General features: G+C 36.1%; 1 protein-coding gene across 2 annotated transcripts; it reads left to right on the top strand.

Moving 5' to 3' along the window:
• The first annotated feature begins 161 nt into the window (after nucleotides 1-161).
• On the top strand, nucleotides 162-13386 carry LOC113055509 (claudin-19-like). 2 transcript variants are annotated; one of them, XM_026221872.1, is made up of 5 exons: nucleotides 162-805; nucleotides 6167-6331; nucleotides 6826-6910; nucleotides 8533-8679; nucleotides 12465-13386. In XM_026221872.1, the coding sequence occupies exons 1-5, from the start codon at nucleotides 583-585 to the stop codon at nucleotides 12511-12513; spliced, it is 669 nt and encodes a 222-aa protein (XP_026077657.1). In that variant the 5' UTR covers nucleotides 162-582; the 3' UTR covers nucleotides 12514-13386. The 2 variants fall into 2 exon arrangements, with proteins under 2 accessions (XP_026077657.1, XP_026077659.1); XM_026221874.1 differs by having other exon boundaries at nucleotides 12016-13386.
• Nucleotides 13387-20194: the final 6808 nt, after the last annotated feature.

Here is a 20194-nt window from a genome sequence, read left to right as displayed (position 1 = left end):
ATCTGGGCTTAATTAGTCCCTCCTGCCCTTTTTTCAGGAGGCGTTTCTCTTCACTAAACCACCAATCAGAGAGTAATCATAGGCCTGGCACTCCACCCCCCATTGCATTCACTCCATCAAGGCTTTTTTTTGTTTTGTTTTTTGTCTGTGAAGTATTCTTCGTCCTTTTTTTCCCCCTTATTCCCGCTGCTCTGCCTCCAGAGCACCATCCAGAAGCACTGGTGTGTGACAAGAACAGCTATGAAGACAGTAAAGCAGTGCTCAACCACTTCGTGACGGCAACCCAAACACTGCTTTCAAAGCCAGTAGAAGCTGGGTACCTTCAGAGAGGAGATTTGAGGGACTCAGTTTTAGACAAAATCAAGGGATGTCACAGGAAGCCTACAAATGAGAGATACTGAAGCGCACAAGAGCTACAAAGGGATACGGCGAGTGACCGAAGAGTTGTCGAGAATCAGACAGACTTTGACTGCTGAGTGAGTTGGATTTCTTTGGAATTCTTAAGGGAATTGCAGGTGGCTGAAGAACTTCACTGAACTCAGATTAATTCTTCACTAAAACGAAACTTTAAAAAGGACAATTATGGCCAACTCTGGGTTTCAGCTTCTGGGCTATTTTCTCGCTTTGGGTGGATGGATTGGCATCATCTCCACTACGGTGCTGCCCCAATGGAAGCAGTCCTCTTACGCAGGGGATGCCATCATTATGGCCGTGGGCTTGTATGAAGGCCTGTGGATGTCCTGTGCATCTCAGAGCACGGGCCAGGTGCAGTGCAAGATCTTTGACTCCTTGCTCTCTCTGGATGGTAAGTACTAATCAAAAGTCTATTAGAAAAGCTATATGTCACTGCAAACCTGTATGAGTAAAGAAAGTGCACATAAAAAGGTATTTTTATGTTGTCTCTCCATGTATGAACAAAAACATTCTTCAAAATATCACCTTTTGTGTCCCAAAGAAAAATAAAGTCAGTCATATAGGTTTGGAATGACTGTTTATTTCTGAAAAAAACAAAAAATAAGTTTTCAAAAGGGTATTTTTACAGTGATGCCACAGGGGAACCAGTTGGGTTCCCCAAAGAACCATTCAGTGATCAGATCTTTAAAAAAAAAGAACATTTTAATAATCTAAATAACATTTTTGCAATATAAAGAACTTTTTATGCAATTGAACAATTACATGGATGTTAAAGGTTCTTCATGGAACCATTGATGCCAACCTGACATATAATTCATATGTTGAAGCTTGATATATATATATATAAACTTTATATGAAATAATTAAATCAAGATTCTTTGGCTAGAGGAGGTTGGTGGCAGAAAAGCACAATCAACAGAGCTGCTGTGTGCACATGGATTTAATTAACTAGTTTAATCGATCAAATTAAAATATGTGCATTTTGACATGTTATAATGAAAGTCTTATGTGACACTAACCTCACTGAGGTGCTGACTCTACCAGACTGTTGAAATGCCATGGAATGCAATTACATGGCGATGAATCAACGTTTAGCGCCACTGTCATTGTCAATTTTGTGGTGACTTGTTACGTCTAATCAGAATCAGTCACTTCTCATCTATTTCTGGGACGGCCCCGGGAAAAAGACGTCTCAAAAAATCAATTATGAATGGTGGCTGATGATTGCACATTTGGGAGGATTACATTTTTTTTTTTTTTTTTTTGACAAATAGCATCACATTCACATCTGTTTGTGATTTGTGGTTAAATATTACAACATTTTAGGCAGTGACAAAACATAACGGTTCTGAAGAGTTATGAAACCCTTTCAAAACAACAATAGCAGAAAATGTAATAGAAATGTGGAATGGTTAAGAGAAAACAGTTTGCCATCGTATATTCTGCATCATTGATTAAATAGCAGCGTATTGTCTTGAAGTGATGAATGGCAGTTGTGTTGAGAAGAAAAGGCCAGTGTTTAGGCAAACACCAAAGAAATGTTCAGAATGCACATCCCCACACAACACACAGGTCGTCTTTATTGCTCTTTAGAAGAGATTTAAGAGCCGACATCTAAGATGATTACATTTGTTGTTACAGAGTTACTGACTGATAAAGTAAAGGTTCCAAAAGGAACCAAAAAGTTCTGACAGCATGATGTCATTTAATAACTTTGTTCTACATTTATGCATTAAGCAGACACTTTTATCCAAAGTGACTTACAGTGCATTCAGGCCATACATCTTTTTTTACCAGAATGTGTGTCCCCTGGGAATAAAACCCACAACCTTATGCGCTGCTAACTCAAAACTCAACCACTGATCCACAGGAATATGTTGTGTTCTACAAGGAGCATCCACTAGTGCTTTAACAAACACTAAAACCAATTTGTCGAACTGAAGAACCAACAATCTACAAGTATATTGCAAAATCAAGAGTTTTTTTAATCTCCAAAGAACCATACAGTCACCTCAAGAACCTTGTGAAGCCCAAAATGGCTCGTTATAAGAAGAATGTTTTCTGCTGAACCTAAAATGCTACAAAGAACTGTTGAAGAACATTGTGTTACTTTGAAGTGCCATTAATCATAGTCATAATTGCTGTAGGCTTTGTTGAAGCACCACAGAAAACACCACAGCAATGTTGTCTAAAATATTAAGTATTATTGCCACTGCTTCATCAAAGAACAACTTTCCACATTAGATCGTACAGACAACATTCATCTAAAGAAACTTCACAACTATTGTCTGCTTAATTACTGTTAGGTTTTGTGGAATATCATTTGGCTTCCATAGAATCTCTGTGACAGACACCCACTACTCGTACACAAAGGCTGCACTCAGTACTGTATTACTAGTGGTGGAATCTGTAACCCTCGGCCCACAAAGGGTGACGGGACCATCTGATTCCACTGTCCCCCCTCCTCTCAGCCTTAGGTCATCTGGTTGGATAGTGGCTACAATGTTCTGGCTTCTGTACGTACAGACAGCCGCCCACAAACTTATATTGTTTGCCCTATCCAGCAGAAGTTCTAGTGTCTCTATTTTCTTGAATAACTGTTATTATGTGCCGACAACTAAACACAGTGTTTAGTATAAAACAACATCTCCATGAAGCACACTTAAGCTAATTCAAAGTTAGAAAACTTGCAAGCAATGTGCCCAAAGAAATACTGCATGCAATACAGACAACAATGATATTGTTTTGGTGTGTATATCTAAAAATGAAAGCATAAAATATGAGCTAAAGAAAAAAGGAAGAAGTTTGGCCACGTACAAACAAATTAAAAGGTGTTTATTTTTTTATGGTATGTTTAGTTTAAGAGACAGAATACCAACCAAAAATTCAAAAAAAAAAAAAAAAACACATTGTATGAAGGTTAGAAATTTATTTGCATTTCAGTAAGTGAAATAAGTATTTGATCCCCTACCAACCAGCAAGAATTCTTGCTCCCATAGACTGGTTCTGTGCCCATGTGAAACACAGATTAGTCCTGTCACTTTAAGAAGTTACTCCTAATGTCAGCTGGTTAGCTGTAAAAGACACCTGTCCACACAATCTGTATCTTCCATTTCAACCACCATGGGAAAGACCAAAGAGCTGTCAAAGGATTTCAGAGACAAGATTGTAGATTTGCACAAGGCTGGAGTACAAGACCATCAGCAAGAAGCTTGGTGAGAAGGAGACAAATGTTGGTTTGATTTTTCGGAAAAGGATGAAAAACAAAACAACCATCAATCGGCCTCGGTCTCAAGCTCCATGCAAGATTTCCCTCATGGGGTAAGGATGGTCATGAGAAAGGATCAGCCCCAAACTACATGGGAGGAGCTTGTTAATGATCTTAAGGCGGTTGGGACCACAATCACCAAGCAAAACATTGGTAACACACTACTGAAATCATGCAGCTCCCCCTACTCAAGAAGGCACATGTACAGGCCCGTTTAAAGTTTGATGGATATCTAAATGATTCAGAGAAGTCTTGGGAGAAAGTGCTGTGGTCAGATGAGACCAAAATTGAGCTCTTTTGCATCAACTCGACTCGCCGTGTTTGGAGGGAGAGGAATGCTGAATATGAGCACAAGAACACCATCTCTACAGTCAAGCACACAGGTGGACACATTGTGCTTTGCAGCTGTTTTTCTGCTAAGGGTACAGGACAACTTCACCACATTGAGGGGCAAATGGACAGGGCCATGTACTGTAAAATCTTGAATGAGAACCTCCTTCACTCAGCCAGAACACTGAAGATGGGTCATGGATGGGTCTTCCAGCATGACAATGACCCAAAACATACTGCCAAGGCAAAGGAATGGCTCCAGAAGAAGCACACTAATGTCATGGAGTGGCCTAGCCAGTCTCAAGACCTCAATCCTATAGAAAATCTTTGAAACAAACAATAAACCTTAAGGATTTAGAGAGGATCTGTAAAGAGGAGTGAAAAATCCCTCCTGAGATCTGTGCAATTCTGGTGACCAACTACAAAAAACGTCTTACCTCTGTGCTTGCCAAAAAGGGTTTCTGCACCAAGTACTAAGTCATGTTTTGCTTGGGGATCAAATACTTATTTCACTTACTGAAATGCAAATAATTTTTTTGGTTGGTATTCTGTCTCTATACATTAAAATAAACCTACCATAAAAATTACAGACCCCTTCATTTCTTTGTAAGTGGGCACAAACTAAAAAAATTAACAGGGGATCAAAAAAAAAGTTTCCTCACTGTATGTATATATAAAACTGTAATTAAATAAAAGAAATACATTTTTAAAAAAATCATCAAAAACAATACAAAAACCAAATTTAAGTGAAATGCATTCTATTGCTGTCAGTGGTTTTGATAAAACACATCAGCGACTCTCAGAACTTTCACTGTTGGTTCATTTAAACCTCTAAGTTAAGGTTGATCTTGAAAAGAAAACACATTCACCCAGAAAGAACGATCTATGCAAGCAGACAGCCAGAAAAATATGATAAGAAATGGAAACAAAATTTATGCAAACAATTGTTATCTGCTAATAAACTGACCTAGACTTTCTCACTTTTGGTTCTTTGTTCTAAATATTATATTTGCACAGCTAAGAACACCGAACATGGGTGTCAAAAACGATTATGACGTCATAAATAAGTGATCTGTGTGAGGAACACAGTGAAAGATGTTTTCAGTGATGTGTAAAGCAGCCCACAAGCACAAACAATAGACAATGGCCGAGCCTTGCATGCAGCTTCTCTTGAAGCATGTTTTCTGCCATTGTGCATGCGCTTGCCTTCCTTTCGTCCGTGCCAGGCAGTGCCAGTCTTGGCATTAGACAAGGGATTGTGGGAGGACCCTCCACACTTCACCCGGAGTCCGTCATTCAATCCTGACCTTGAGATCACAGTGTTACTCCGCATAACACTCTTCTAACAAATCAAGAAATGAAGCAAAACAAGGATGAAAGACCAGAAAAAAAGACCTTTCTTATAAAGCACTAAAATCCCGCTTCAAAGGCAGCCTCTTCACACATAAATCAAACAACAAAAGTCGTGTTATAATCTCTCCTCAGTTCTTGACTTCTTTGAGATACTGTTATAGTTATTTTATGGCTTCGATTCATGTTTGATGCAACACTTTGTCTGCAAAGGTGATTCCCATTATATGGTCATCTGAACTCTTCTTTTGAGGAGATGTGCATTACAATGCATGGACAGTTCAAAAGGATTTGTGGTCTGCCTCTATTGTGTGATTCTGAGTTGAAGTTGAAGTCATTATCAATGCTGAACTGGAATGTTAGCATGTAGCTGTCACACAAAAGCAGAGACACAGGCATTAAAAACAATCCTCCTTTGTAGGAAAGCCACAGTAATCCCCTCTGTGTGAAACATGTAAAAGAAATGTCACTCCTACAGCATTATGCATGGACTGAACACAGTGTGGGTTATCTGTGGAATTTTAATGTAGCGGAGCAGCTAGAGATCAACAGCAAACAATGCTCAAAATAGACAAGAAAAGGATGCTAAAATGTTTATTCTGATTTTAGGGAAAATTACATGTGCCAACATGATGTCTAAGTCAAAATTCCCCTTAAAATACCTATATATATATATATATATATATATATATATATATATATATATACACACACACAAAATTGATGAAGACAATGATTTGCAGTGTGTGAAATGTTTTGTCAGAAAAACTTATTCTCTTTGCTATTATGTGTGTTTTTTTCCAGTCCATATTCAGACGTGTCGAGCTCTGATGGTGATCTCAGTGCTAATGGGATTCATTGCTATCATTGTGAGTGTGGTCGGGATGAAATGCACAAAGGTTGGTGACAACAACCCATCCACCAAGAGCAAGATCGCCATCTCTGGTGGGAGTCTGTTCCTGCTCTCAGGTGAGGCTCCAACTCCACGCTAAACACACTGCGTTTTTATGTAGGTTTGGTGAGAAGATATAAAATTGTGTTTTCTAATTAAAACATGACCATTTCTTTTTGTAATGGTCAGATACACTGGATTGGTTTGAGATGATCATACCAGTAAGCTTACTAAGAAATGTGGAGCGAAAACATTACTACTCCTTACACAAGTGTTACTGTGCTAAGAATGAGTAAATTTTGTTATCTAGGTCAATGTCGCACAGACCTCAGTCCAGTAAATCATTTAGTGTAAATTAGTTTTGGAGAATAAATGGACATTCCTCCACTAGCCTCCAAATTCTTGAGGTCTGTTTTGGTCCTCGGACGCTATATCACTTCTGACCCATCTGACATTCAAGAGTAAAAAGGAAGTGGCTAGTCTGGTTACATCAGCACTTTCTGTAAAGGTTGAAAGTAAACAAATATGGACTCAATGAAAGTGCTAAGACTGTGATTTCTGTCATGTCTAGGTTTGTGTACGCTGGTGGCTGTGTCCTGGTACGCTACACAGGTCTCCTACCATTTCTTCGACCCAAATACACCCATAAATGCCAGGTAGGACAATAAATAGGTTTTAAAATTATGAGGGAAACGTTTTGTTGTTGTTGTTTTTAATCAGTTAAACATGTCATTCTCAATTATTATTAACCAATCAAATGTCACTGGTAAAAACAGGTAATAAAATGAAACTAAAAAAGTATTCAAACAAAATTATGTAAAAAGTCATATAAAACATATATGTACAGTATACATATAAATATACACACATACATTTTAAAGTATTGATGTACTATGCAGAAGTACATTCAATTTAATATGTAATACAATAAATTAAATATTCTAAATTATAAACAAAATACTAAATAGATTTTCCAAAGTTTTTAATAAAACAAAGAACATATTACTGTAGAAACTTTTAAAAGAAAATAAAATTTTTGTATTTCTATTTTAATTGAGTTAGTTGCTGTTTCTTTGCAATTATTATTGAAATTAAATATATATATATATATATATATATATATATATATATATATATATATATATATATATATATTTATATATTATTACTGTGTATTATATACATTTTGAAGCTGCTTAAATTAGATATTTTCCAAAAATGGTATACAGTAATTCTATAATTTATTTTATACACACACACACACACACACACACACACATACATTAACTGGCCACCTTATTAGGTCCACCTTGCTAGTACCGGGTTGGACCCCCTTTTGCCTTCAGAACTGACTTAATTCTTCATGGCATAGATTCAATAAGGTGTTGGAAACATTCTTCAGAGATTTTTGTCTATATTGCCAAAGATAGCATCACGCAGTTGCTGCAGATTTTGCGGCTGCACATTCATGATGTGAATCTCCTGTTCCACCACATACGATTATGACGTACGATACACTGATGTCACGGTTCGGTTCGGTTCGGTTCGATACGTTTTAGATACAGCAAAATGTAAAAACATCTCAACTTTTCAGAATGCCGCAAGCGCACCGCGGGTCATGTGACAAGAACCAACCAATCAGCTTCATCCTTTCCCGTAACAACGTTGAGAGCTCAGCCAAGATGAAGGAACAGCTGATCATAGTTGTATATGGATTGCAATTTTGAAATAAATTCAGTAGCAGAGCTACTGCAAGCGATTTTTAGAGCTGCAAATCCTGCACCAGACCTGTTGGTTATTGGAGGATCTTCTCATTTCTAGTCTGTTAAACGCATTGGCTATTTTGCAACGAGCCTTCAGCGTGTACTGAGTGAGCGAGCGCCTGCTGAGTAGCCTAACATAAACATATAAGATGGTGTTTTTTTCTTCTTCGGGAGTGTCAGGGGCGTTGCCTGTTACGTTGTTTGGGTTATTGGGCTACCTTGTTGAACGCATATCATTATATTTCTTTCTCTCTCTTTTTTTTTTTTTTTCAAATATAATTAATTACTCCAACGAACCGTTCGGTATACATAATGCGTACCGCGTACCGAACCGAAAGCGTCGTACCGAACGGTTCAATACGAATACGCGTATCGTTACACCCCTAATATATATATATATATATATATATATATATGTATATATATAGTAAATGTTTGTAAATAAGTATAAATAGATCACCTGATTACATTATCCTGTGATTGTTAAACAAAGGCGGGGCTTCTCTGTCTTTCAGGTATGAGTTTGGCCCCGCCCTCTTTGTTGGGTGGGCGGCGGCCATCCTGATGATGTTGGGCGGCTCATTCCTTTGCTGCTCTTGTGTTAACGAGGACAGAAGAGGACAGCAGTTCTACCGGCAATCTCAACCCTCTACAGCCAGGGAGTATGTGTAAATCCCAAAATAAATAAATAAATAACAGCACAGCATAAAAGGAGAAACTGTAAATGTAAAGAGCAGCGGGTACAAGAGACAGAGCTCTTCCCACCATGAACACACCTCCTCACTTGAACTGACCGTTTTATTCAGGTCCAAAACACACAAATGAAACTATCACATGGACAAATATTTACACTCTATTTACAAGCCTACAAAGAGGCTTGTGTACTTTTTTCAGAGATACTGAATAAGCATGTACCTTGCTATAATTTCATTTTCACGAACAATGTGGAAATTATGTACTTATACTGACATATACCATTTTCACAACATACCTTAATAAGCTTTTTAATTAAAGGTGCAGTATGTAATTTTGACAGCTAGTGGTTTAAATGGGTACTGCAGTCCAAATTCAAAATATTAGAGAGTGTTGTTGCTTCTGCATTGTTTTTTTTTTTTTTTTTCAGAGAAACAATTGTGTGAACTTAGCATATTTTCTAAATATTTGCAAACATATTATGGTATTTTATTCTTTAAGTACAGTCAAAAAATTACATACAGCCAACGCTATCTAACAGCCAATTTGTACATATTTTACCAGTTGGCTAATTTATACAACCTTTTGTACGATTTCTGCGAGGGTTAAGTTTAAGGGCAGGGTTGGGTGTGGTCCTTTATACAAATTCCTACAGATTTGCCACCTCATAAAATATGTATGATTTTTCACAAATTATATGGATTCATATGAGTGAGGTCATACAAATTTATATGAATTAGCCACCTTGTCAAATATATATACGAATGGCTGTGAGATCGAGTTGATACAGCACCTTTAAGGAAATACTATTTTTGCCATAAAATAGATTTTACAAACCAATGTTAAGCTGAAATTCCTAAGAAGTCACAATTTACACTGGACTCTTTTTTAAAATTAATTTTTGTATTAATTTAACAAGGTTTCAGGGAAAACTTCCATGTACACTGAAACAGTTTTTATGTAAAATTAATGGAAATAAAATCCGGGAACAAAGTCTAACTGATATAAAAGATTGCAGTCTTTATTTTGCCTTTTAACAAACTAAAAGGCAAATAAAGTCAAAAGAAAAATAAATAAAATGATTCAATTTGGGATACAGTGGCTATGTTCGGACTAGCATGCTACTCTTAGGGCCCTGATATACTCAAAATGAAGTTCTTTTTCGTACGTCGTTTAGGGGTAAAACGAATTTGAAGTACGTGAGCAGCACGGTACGGTATACTGTTATCGAACATCCCGACATCACCCACCCTGATAAAAGTGAGGTTTATATGAACAAGTAAATTATTATTTATTTTAATAAAAAAGCATCTGTTCATAGCAACATGGGTATGCTTGCACAAGCTCTGCAAATTAGCACTCCCATGAAGTCACGTCACATGTATTTACATTGCTCTTTATTATGCAGTATATATAGCTTAAAAGCAAACAGCAGCATTAAACATGAAAAAGAGCATCAGTGTTTCATTTCATCAAAAGCAAAACTTAATTTTTGCTACTATAAAGCGGTTCTCCACCGTGTTCGGTCTTTATCCATGGACATCTCGCGTCCAAGGATTCGACAAACGAAGTGAACCCAGAGAAGAGTTCCACGTGAAAGAAGGCGGAGCCTCAGCTCACACCTCTTGTGATGTATTCGTCATGAACCAATGGTAGTACGAAGATGTTTTGCAGCTGGAAAAAACTTTACCGGAAAGTTTGTTTTGGCAAGCCATTTCGAACTCCCTGAACTAACAGAAAAAAAACTTTGTTTTGGCCGGATTTTGACGTCACATCAGTTCGTTCTTCACTTCACATTTCGCTTGATGTATGTCAGGGCCTTTATGATATATGCAACAGCCTATATAATATGTATACTGTGAAAAGTATGCTTGGAATACATTGATTATCTACTACATTTGGGAAATCCCACAATGCAATGAGCATTAGAGGATTTAACATATCTCTTGACTCATTATTCAATCAGATACAAATAGCAAACCCTTTTTTTGTACAAAAATAGATTTAATAAAAGCTAAATAACCATTCATGTGACAATGTATAATGCATTCTTTTGCTATGCATTCTGTATAGCATTATACAGTAAATACTGTATTCATCAAGCAAGTAGTATTTCAATCCGAACATAGCCTATAGATAGAAACGTGTCAGGGCTGTTCTGATTGGCTGCTCTGTTCTGCATGGTGGGAGCTCTGTTTGCCAGCTATGTGTGTTCCTGACAGCCATGGTCATACTGACACCACATTGAGGTGACCAGGAGTTATGACAGTTCAACCGTCCACTGGAGTACAGGGAATTCCACTAGAACTAAAGCACATTATTTACAACAATTGAGTTCCAGCACTCCAGTGTGGGAACTGGAAATTAGCTGACTTGAGTCAAAAATGTCCAGCAGAAGCTATAAACATGCTATTTAGATAAAGCACTTTTGAGGGAAAGTCCAATGCTGGTTTTAGTCAAATGACAAGTTAGTGCAAATATGCATGGCACAGCACTTTACCAGCACATATTCTTCATTATAAACTTACAATTCGGACTGTATTTCCTCGCAATTGCAAATTCATATCTAGCAAATCTTATTTTTTTCTTTTTTGCACCAGTTTGCAATATCAATCAGCATATCAGACTATTTTTGTAAAGGTAAAATAACTAGAAGTTAATGACAATTCGAAGCTTTGGCAATATTTTATTGTTTGCATTCATGTTGACAAAGCAAATTTTAACTTTAAATTTGGCACCAAAAGCCTTGCACTTCTACAGTAAGTTACAAATGGCTGGGCCTGTTCTTATGTTAAAAATAAGATGTTTAGAACTGGTTAAGTTGGACTAGTATGCAAATAGGATGCTGGGATAACATGCACAACCACTTATAGTAAATCCCACATCATTTTAGATTCAGATTGTCTATAATGGGGTCATTTGAAGAACAGAAAAAAAACGTAAAAATAATTTCGAACTGGTGGACAGTAAGTGCTGTCTCCTGTCTCCAAAACCAATGAGGTGTTAGTTTTTGGACCTGGTAAAAGTTAACATTCCTTAACTAACAGAAACTTCACTGTGCATGCAAATGACATGTAACTCAAGACTCATCTTTCTTTCAAATATTCCTCCTGAGACCTTAAGCTGTTGGCATATCAAACAAGCACTCATCATCCATTTTTCCATGTTAACAAACAGCACACATCTATGTGGTACCACATAACGTATTACAATCCAATGCACAGAGAGTCTCTTGTCAATGTCTCTATCCCAGGTTTCTCTAATGTTGTTCTTCTCTGACTGTCTTCTTCTCTTCTCTAATTCAGGGATGAGTTGTTGAGTGAGACTAGTTTCCCTGACTGACCATCCCTCCTTGCATTTATTCGAGGACTGTCTGAGCTCCACTCTCTGTATCTGTGTCCCTCACTCCCACCTAGAATCCAAATTTGGACACTTGTCTGTATGATTGGACAAATGTCCCTTCTACACCCTATATACTTAAAATCTATGTGCCTTTTTTTCAACATCTGATCAATAAATATGTTTGAAAAACTGTTTGCCCATATCTGTTGTGTGCATGCCCCCCAAAACTTTAGAACCCTTTGTTTGTGATCCATAAACCGTCTTTGTAAGTATGTATTATTGTAGTATGTATGTGAAAAAAAAGAAAACCTACAAAGCATGGACTGTTTCACTGTAATACATCTGAAACGGTGGATCTGCTTTCTGTTTTCTTTGTAACTCAAACATGTTTTGTTTTTCTTTTAAATTGCAGAGCAAATGTTAAAAGTTCTCCACCAGAGAAAGGGGAGCAGTACTTGTAGTTTGGGACAGGGCGACTTCGTGGGTCACAAGCTGTTAGATTTTGGCAACAGACAAGACACTCTTTCGGTAAAAAAAGTGAAGAACTCCAGTAAAAAACTAATGCTATATTTAGAAAGGCAGCTGACATGTTTCCCTGTAAGACAGACAATGCAGAGGTTCATTAAACCAAGCAATGCATTTCCAAACTACATGACTTTGTACTGTATCATAAAAAACAAATGTCAGAAATTTGATAAGGAGTGAGCCACAACAGCATGATCGCCACTTGTGCGACAAATATGCCATTTTTGTTACAGATGGAGCTTGTTATTCTTGCCGAAAAACTATATCACTCATTTGGAGAGCATTGATTCAGGGTACATTATAATGCATTTAAATAATTATGCAAATCTTCAACATGTGCAGTGTAATATACTTTGCTATAACTGTGTTTTGACTCACAAATATCTTTTAGTTTGCTAATAGTTTTCTGCCTTGGCGTATGTGAGATGGATGTTTTACCCGTGGTAAAATCAATTGTTTGTTTCTTTTTTTGTTCATAAAATGTATAGTACATAAACTTTAAGGGGTTTGTCGCTATTGAGTTCGCTTCAAAAAACACCTATGCGACAGATACAATTAAAGCTCTTGTAATCTCTCTAGTGCACTTATGATTTGTCTTGGTGAATTGTATTCAGCCTGCATTGAAAGGCACAGTTTATCACAAATAATGTCTTTAAAGTGGTCGTGGAGTCTGTAGGTTGTCATTAGAAATGTTTTCGTTCATGTTCCACCAATTATGTTACCTAATATTCAATTATGTATCATCTCATATGACGTATCAAGCTTTCTGTTTATCTGTTTTAAAATAAAATAATCTATACAAAGATGTATTTCTGTGTGTGTGTCAGTTGGGGAATGTTCTGTTTGCCTGTTGTCACGTGACTAATGTAAGTCACATGACTAAGCCACACGCTCTTTGGACCAAGACTGTCAAAGCAGCAAACACAACACATTAGAAATAAAAAATGAAAACTTTACCACTGTTCTTCATCTGATCACAAACTGAAAAAGAAGTATAAAGCCAAATTATTTTGTATACCTCAACAACAATATTGTAAGCTAAATGATTCTAAACTAAATGAAGTTTGGGGTAAAAAGTGCAACACAAGCAGTCCTAACACACCTGGAGAAATGTTATCCATTATTATTCCCATTCATCTCAATGGCAGATGTTTGGATGGCACAGGATTCTCTGGACCTCGATGCTGCCATTTTTGCTTCATGGGAACAGCTGTTAGTAGTTAGTCATGTGACTAATCACTCCATATTAGAAATCTTTTTTTTTTTTCTTTGGTAAAAGCCCTAAAATAAATTAATAAATCATGCTAAAACAACTGTTATAATGCAAATAACTAGGCTACTAAATGAATAATATTAAATTAATATATATAAATAAACTATAAAAAAAGATCTACTACAATGGTAGATAGATAGATAGATAGATAGATAGATAGATAGATAGATAGATAGATAGATAGATAGATAGATAGATAGATAGATAGATAGAAACAGTATAAAATGACATACATTGTATATATTATGTATATACATTTTATTTTTGAATTACACATAATACACTATAAGAATCTAATACACTACAACATGATATACAGTATAAATATTAGATGGTAATATGATAAAATCCCTCGAATAAATTAATAATGCAAAAATTAACAAATTAATAAATATAAACAAGCATCTACTATAATGAAATTTCACACACACACACACACACACACACACACACACACACACACACACACACACACACATATATATATATATATATATATATATATATATATATATATATATATATATATATATATTATCATTAGACTTTAGAGTCTGTGGGATATTTTGAACCTGCAAAGTCCAATATCTAAGAAGGGTTTGAAAATAATGATCAAGTTTCAAGTTTGTTTTATTTATACAGCACATTTAAAAACAGCAAGCACGACTGACAGGAGTGCAGAACAAACCATAAATCAAAAGCACAGGGCAGATCACATATTAATGACACAAGCTCACAACCAACTGAAAGCCAAAGGGGAAAAACTTGTTTTTAAGATCATTATATTACAAACACTACTTTACATTTTGTATGCATGTTTCATATTGAAATTTTAAATATGCCTTGAGTAAAATTTTCTTGGTTTGCATCATTTTCCAATCTTGTCTTTAAAAGTTCCTGATATTTCTCCATTTTCATATTAACTAAAAGACCAAAAAAGAAAACAATCTATCTCGATGTCAGTTCACCAGTTAAATGGGGCATGTAAACCCAGATTAACAATAAGACCAGTTCAAACCGAGTCTAGCCAGACGATAAATCAGACCTGATGATGTCTGAGCATGTCTCACCCCCATCTCAGTTTCTCACCATGATTCAGACCTGTCTTTTACACCTGGATGATCTTTTCCTCATGAATACCATGCTTGACCGAGCGTCTGGACCCCTGATGGTGCTCAATTTGAGCAAAAGATAGACTGTCTGTTTTTTTCGGACTGACTTGGTCTGGTTTCGAAGTCCTTAAATTAATCTTTCCGACAGGTGTCTGGACGAGGGGTGAAACAGGTCTATGCTTTTGCCAGTCTCATTTATGATAGTGTCATGCTAGAGTCATGTGCTTGTTTAGTAGTAACTGATAAAAGCATCCTGACCACAACATACTGTAAACTGACTCTGCTTTCAAGTTATGCCAATAATTATTTTAATTATGCATGAATGAATGCCACTGCAATCTATTAAACACCTACTATATAAAATATACTGTATATTTTGTTGCACTAGTGCTAAAACAGCGAAGCAGAAAGAAAGTGTCAAATGTGTCCACTTCATGCTGAGCAAAATTACTTGAAATAAATCATAATTTTGCCTTTCAAACTTGTAAATGTAAAATCTAAAGACTGCATGAATCACTTTTGGCTGTAAGGTTGCAAGAATCGTAAATCGTCAATCCTCACATTGTAGCCTATACTTTTCTGAAGCATTTGGTGGATTGCTGACTTGGTTTCACATTTAGCTACATCCAGTGATTTCGAGAGTATTTGTCAGCTTGCTCAGGGTACGTTGGGGGACATTTCAGCACATGGTGATGAATGTTGAAAGAGAAAATGTGTGAAACCTCAGCTATTCCGGAATTTTCTGTAACAGTTTTCCAGCACATGTTTTCAATCTTGTAACCGGAAATATAATTTAAGATTTCTTAATGTGCAGTTTACCATCCCAGTTTCAGGGTACACAGTCAAAGGCATCAAATAATGTTATAAGTATTTAAAGACTTTGTGTTCAGGCACTTAAAATCCCCTTCTATTTCAAAATCCACCAAAGCTGTCTGAAAAACAAAACAAAAAAAGAACATTGACTGCAGAACATGAAATGTCAAAAACAAAGAATGATATTCAATATTTAACCACAGGCAAGAACTAAGAGTAACTATTGTTTAAATACAACTACATCATAGTACAACAAAGAGTTACAGTATGTTTGTTTGTTAGATTTTTTTTGGGGTGGGGGGAAGGGGGGTTCTTAGCTTAAGTGGTATGTTGCAGTTGTGTCCAATGAGGGTCACCTCATCTGAATAGTTCAGTAATGCCACAAATTTCAGCATGCAGATAAAATACTTGTACATGTTGATGAGGGTAGTGCACCCTAGTGGTCATCAACAGATTACATCGATTTTTATTAATTATTTTAGAAGGTGAAAATGCATGGTGGTGTGTTAAGATTTTACAGTTTAGCTTTGTTGTTTTGCAAGAAAGTATGTATTATGCAGCAAATTAATTTTGATTTTAAATTTGAGAATTAAAAAAAATAATAATAATAAAATAATGATTTTGTTTTTCAAATAGCATAGTTTTTGATGAGTTTGAGGTTGAGGTTAATGAGGATGAGGTTAATAATAAAGATAAAGTTTATTTAAAAATAAAGTTTTGTTTCTTTAGACTTCAAATGGTGAACCAACACAATACCAAAGTACATAAAAGTAACAAAATAAATGAAAACATAACATTAAGATACCACCATGAACTGTACAGGCCCAACAACTCGCAAAATTACTAATGTGAAAAAGCTGAACAGAAAAAAATTATAATGAAACTTTTCTCACTGAACCCATTTTTATGATTTAGTTAGTTATTTTTGTTTGTAAACAGGACATATCATGCAAACTGTTCATGCTGACATCAAATTTATTCGAGTACCTTTATCCAAGCAACAGATACATTTGTTTTAGATTCATATATTTGCACCAAATTACTGAATTTGACTGGACAAAAAAAACTTTGACCTCCATATATATATATATATATATATATATATATATATATATATATATATATATATATATATATATATATATATATATATATATATATATATTGGATATTCTCTTGAGTAAGTTGATTTATTATGCTGATGATTACAGTCACATAGTTATAGTTGTCTTTTATTATTTGCATTTATCTTCTTTTTTTTTCAGAAAGCAATCTTATCGGTGTCCTTATCAGTGTTATTTTAATACCACTGAGATACCATTATAGTTTTTATACATCTTTTGAATCAATTTTCCATTTTAATTTTTAATCATATTTAATTCAGTTTTTATTTGTAGTTATTTTAATACATACTATAAATTAAAATTACAAATGGTGCCTTGGCAACTAGATGGAAAAAACAGATCATGTTCATTTTCTTTCTAGTAGCTAACAAAAATGTTTTTATGGATTATTTTTAGATTAAATTTTAGTTTTTGTTAACTATGAACCCTAACAGCAAATTTTATGTTGACCATATGTTGACCATAAAACTCTTTATAATAGTGGCACTGTGAGCGATGAATCAGATGAAACCAGTCCATCTACTGAGACGTGTCAGTCAACAGATTTTAATCTGACCATTTAATTTCAGTGAATAAAGGTATTCACTTCACTCACTCCCTCAGTAAACAAAAAGCCTTATCAAAATCAAATGATAACCAGTGGTCCATAATCGATTGTGTATGTTTGACATTCAAGTGTTTTCTTGTTTCTTGAAGCAGCAGTGGGGAGTCTGACTTGAAAGTACAGCGTTTGCTGAAAAGACATTAACCATGCTTGAACTCTGCTCGTTTCTTTCCTTCCTTTTCTTTGGTTTGTGTTGTTGCCAATCCATCAGAGAGAAACCCCCTCCCGTTAAGAGTAATGACTGAATGAGTGTTTGGCTTTTCTGTCGCCTACAGCCAGTCAGCAGCAGAACGCAGCTCATTACACCAGTGTTCTGGGAGCAGTGGTGGACAGAAACGAAGTAGCTTTACTTCGTTACTGTAGGCTACTTAAGTACATTTTTTAAGTATCTGTACTTTACTGGAGTAGTTTTATTTGGAGTAACTTTTACTTTTACTTCACTGCATTCCAAAGCATAAGATCGTACTTTTAACTTCACTACATTTCATAAAACTTATCGTTACTCCCTTTAATATATCACGTGCTCCGAAGCGGTGTCTGATTCATCATGGACGAACTGAGTCTTTTCAAAATAAACTTTTAAATCGGATCGCGAATCGCACCAAACGATTCGTTTACGAATTAGAATGATCCGATTGCAGCTATTCTGGAGTCGACCACTCACTGATTCAAATGAACCGTTTAGTGCGAGTCTACAGAAGTAAAAACAGGGAGATCTTGTGAGCGCCTGCGTCTGATGTTGCTAAAAGTAAGTTATTAATGTCGAAATTTAGGATTAATTATTGTAACTGAAATCATATTTTTTATTATTTATTTTATATATTTTATTTTGATAATTTAGAATTATTACTGAAATACAACATTTTTTTTTGTTTCAATCATTGAACAATAATAAATGAAGTAGGCTACCTAGAGCTGACAATGAAGTAAATGTATAATAATTAGCAAAGATGATTAATTTAGCGCTGTAAACGCGCGTGTGAGGGGCAGATGCGCATGAGGACCAAACACAGCAGAACTGTAGGAAACTTCACTCCTCTTATTATTTCTCTTTTACTATAGCGATTTATTTTTAGATACCTGATTTGAGTCTTTCATAGAGTTGTAGAGTTAGAGTTATTAGAGAAATAGAGTTATTTTTTACATTCTTTGGTCGAAGTTTTCAGATCGGGACTTCGGAGCCTGTTCGCGACTCCGTTGATTCAGATCGGCACTTCGGGGCATGTTCGCGACTCGGTTGATTCAGATCGGGACTTCGGAGCCTGTTCGCGACTCCGTTGATTCAGATCGGCACTTCGGAGCATTCGCGACTCGGTTGATTCAGATCGGGACTTCGGAGCCTGTTCGCGACTCGGTTGATTCAGATCGGGACTTCGGAGACTGTTCGCGACTCCGTTGATTCAGATCGGGACTTCTGGACTTCGGAGCATGTTCGCGACTCGGTTGATTCAGATCGGCACTTCGGAGCCTGTTCGCGACTCGGTTGATTCAGATCGGGACTTCGGAGCATGTTCGCGACTCGGTTGATTCAGATCGGCACTTCGGAGCATGTTTGAGATTTTTTTTTTAAATTCAGATCTCGAAGCAGGAAGTGTTTGTCAAAGTTAATTGATGATAAATAAATATTTGGTGGACACACTCTAGACTTAATCATCAGTAGGGCTCTAAACTTTTCATCCATTGTTATTAAGGACATAGTGTCACAGATTGCAAGAGGCGGAGACTCAAGTGCAGGCAGATGGGAAGACTTTATTTATAGGTCACCAAAATAAACAAAAACACAACTGAAACCAGAGGAGCATTCAAAGTTATGAGACATAGACCAGTGGTGGACAGTAACGGAGTAGCTTTACTTCGTTACTGTACTTAAGTATTTTTTCAAGTATCTGTACTTTACTGGAGTACTTTTACTTCACTACATTCCAAAGCATAAGACCGTACTTTTAACTTCGCTACATTTCATAAAACATATCGTTACCTATAATATATCACGTGCTCCGACACGCAGAAGCGGTGTCTGATTCATCATGAACGAACTGAGTCTTTTCAAAATAAACATTAATCGGATCGCGAATCGCACCAAACGATTCGTTTACGAATTAGAATGATCCGATTGCAGCTGTTCTGGAGTCGACCACTCACTGATTCAAATGAACCGTTTAGTGCGAGTCTACAGAAGTATAAACAGGGAGATCTTGTGAGCGCGCGTGCATCTGATGTTGCTAAAAGTAAGTTATTAATGTCGACATTTAGGATTAATTATTGTAACTGAAAATCATATTTAGGTCAAAATTGTCAGTTGTTTGGGAACTAAATCCGCTGTAAAGAGTGATCTGTTGAAGCCCACTGAAATGCTCCAGTGCAAACGATGCAGACACATCAGTCAGCGTCTCTGTGTTTTAGGTTAAAAAATAAAATAAAATAACCTTAAACTAACACAGATTAAATAAAATAACTCATGCATGTCCAAATTCCCCGCTGCCGTAATATTAACAGTTTTATTAAAATGCTACCATGACGTCTGTTTTTATATTGTTTATCAACAGTAACGTTATTACATCTGGGGAGAAAAGAAAGGATGTGATGTTCAGAACATGGTAACTACAGTAATTTTTAAAGAGGGGAAGAGACGCACCCCGTTTGGCCAGGGGTGTTTTTACACCACAGCCAAGGTTTGAGAAGGGAAAAAAC

Source organism: Carassius auratus, chromosome 36 (genome assembly GCF_003368295.1).
Source record: "Carassius auratus strain Wakin chromosome 36, ASM336829v1, whole genome shotgun sequence".
NCBI classification, from domain to species: Eukaryota; Metazoa; Chordata; class Actinopteri; order Cypriniformes; family Cyprinidae; genus Carassius; species Carassius auratus.
This window is presented reverse-complemented; position numbering and strand designations above follow the sequence as displayed.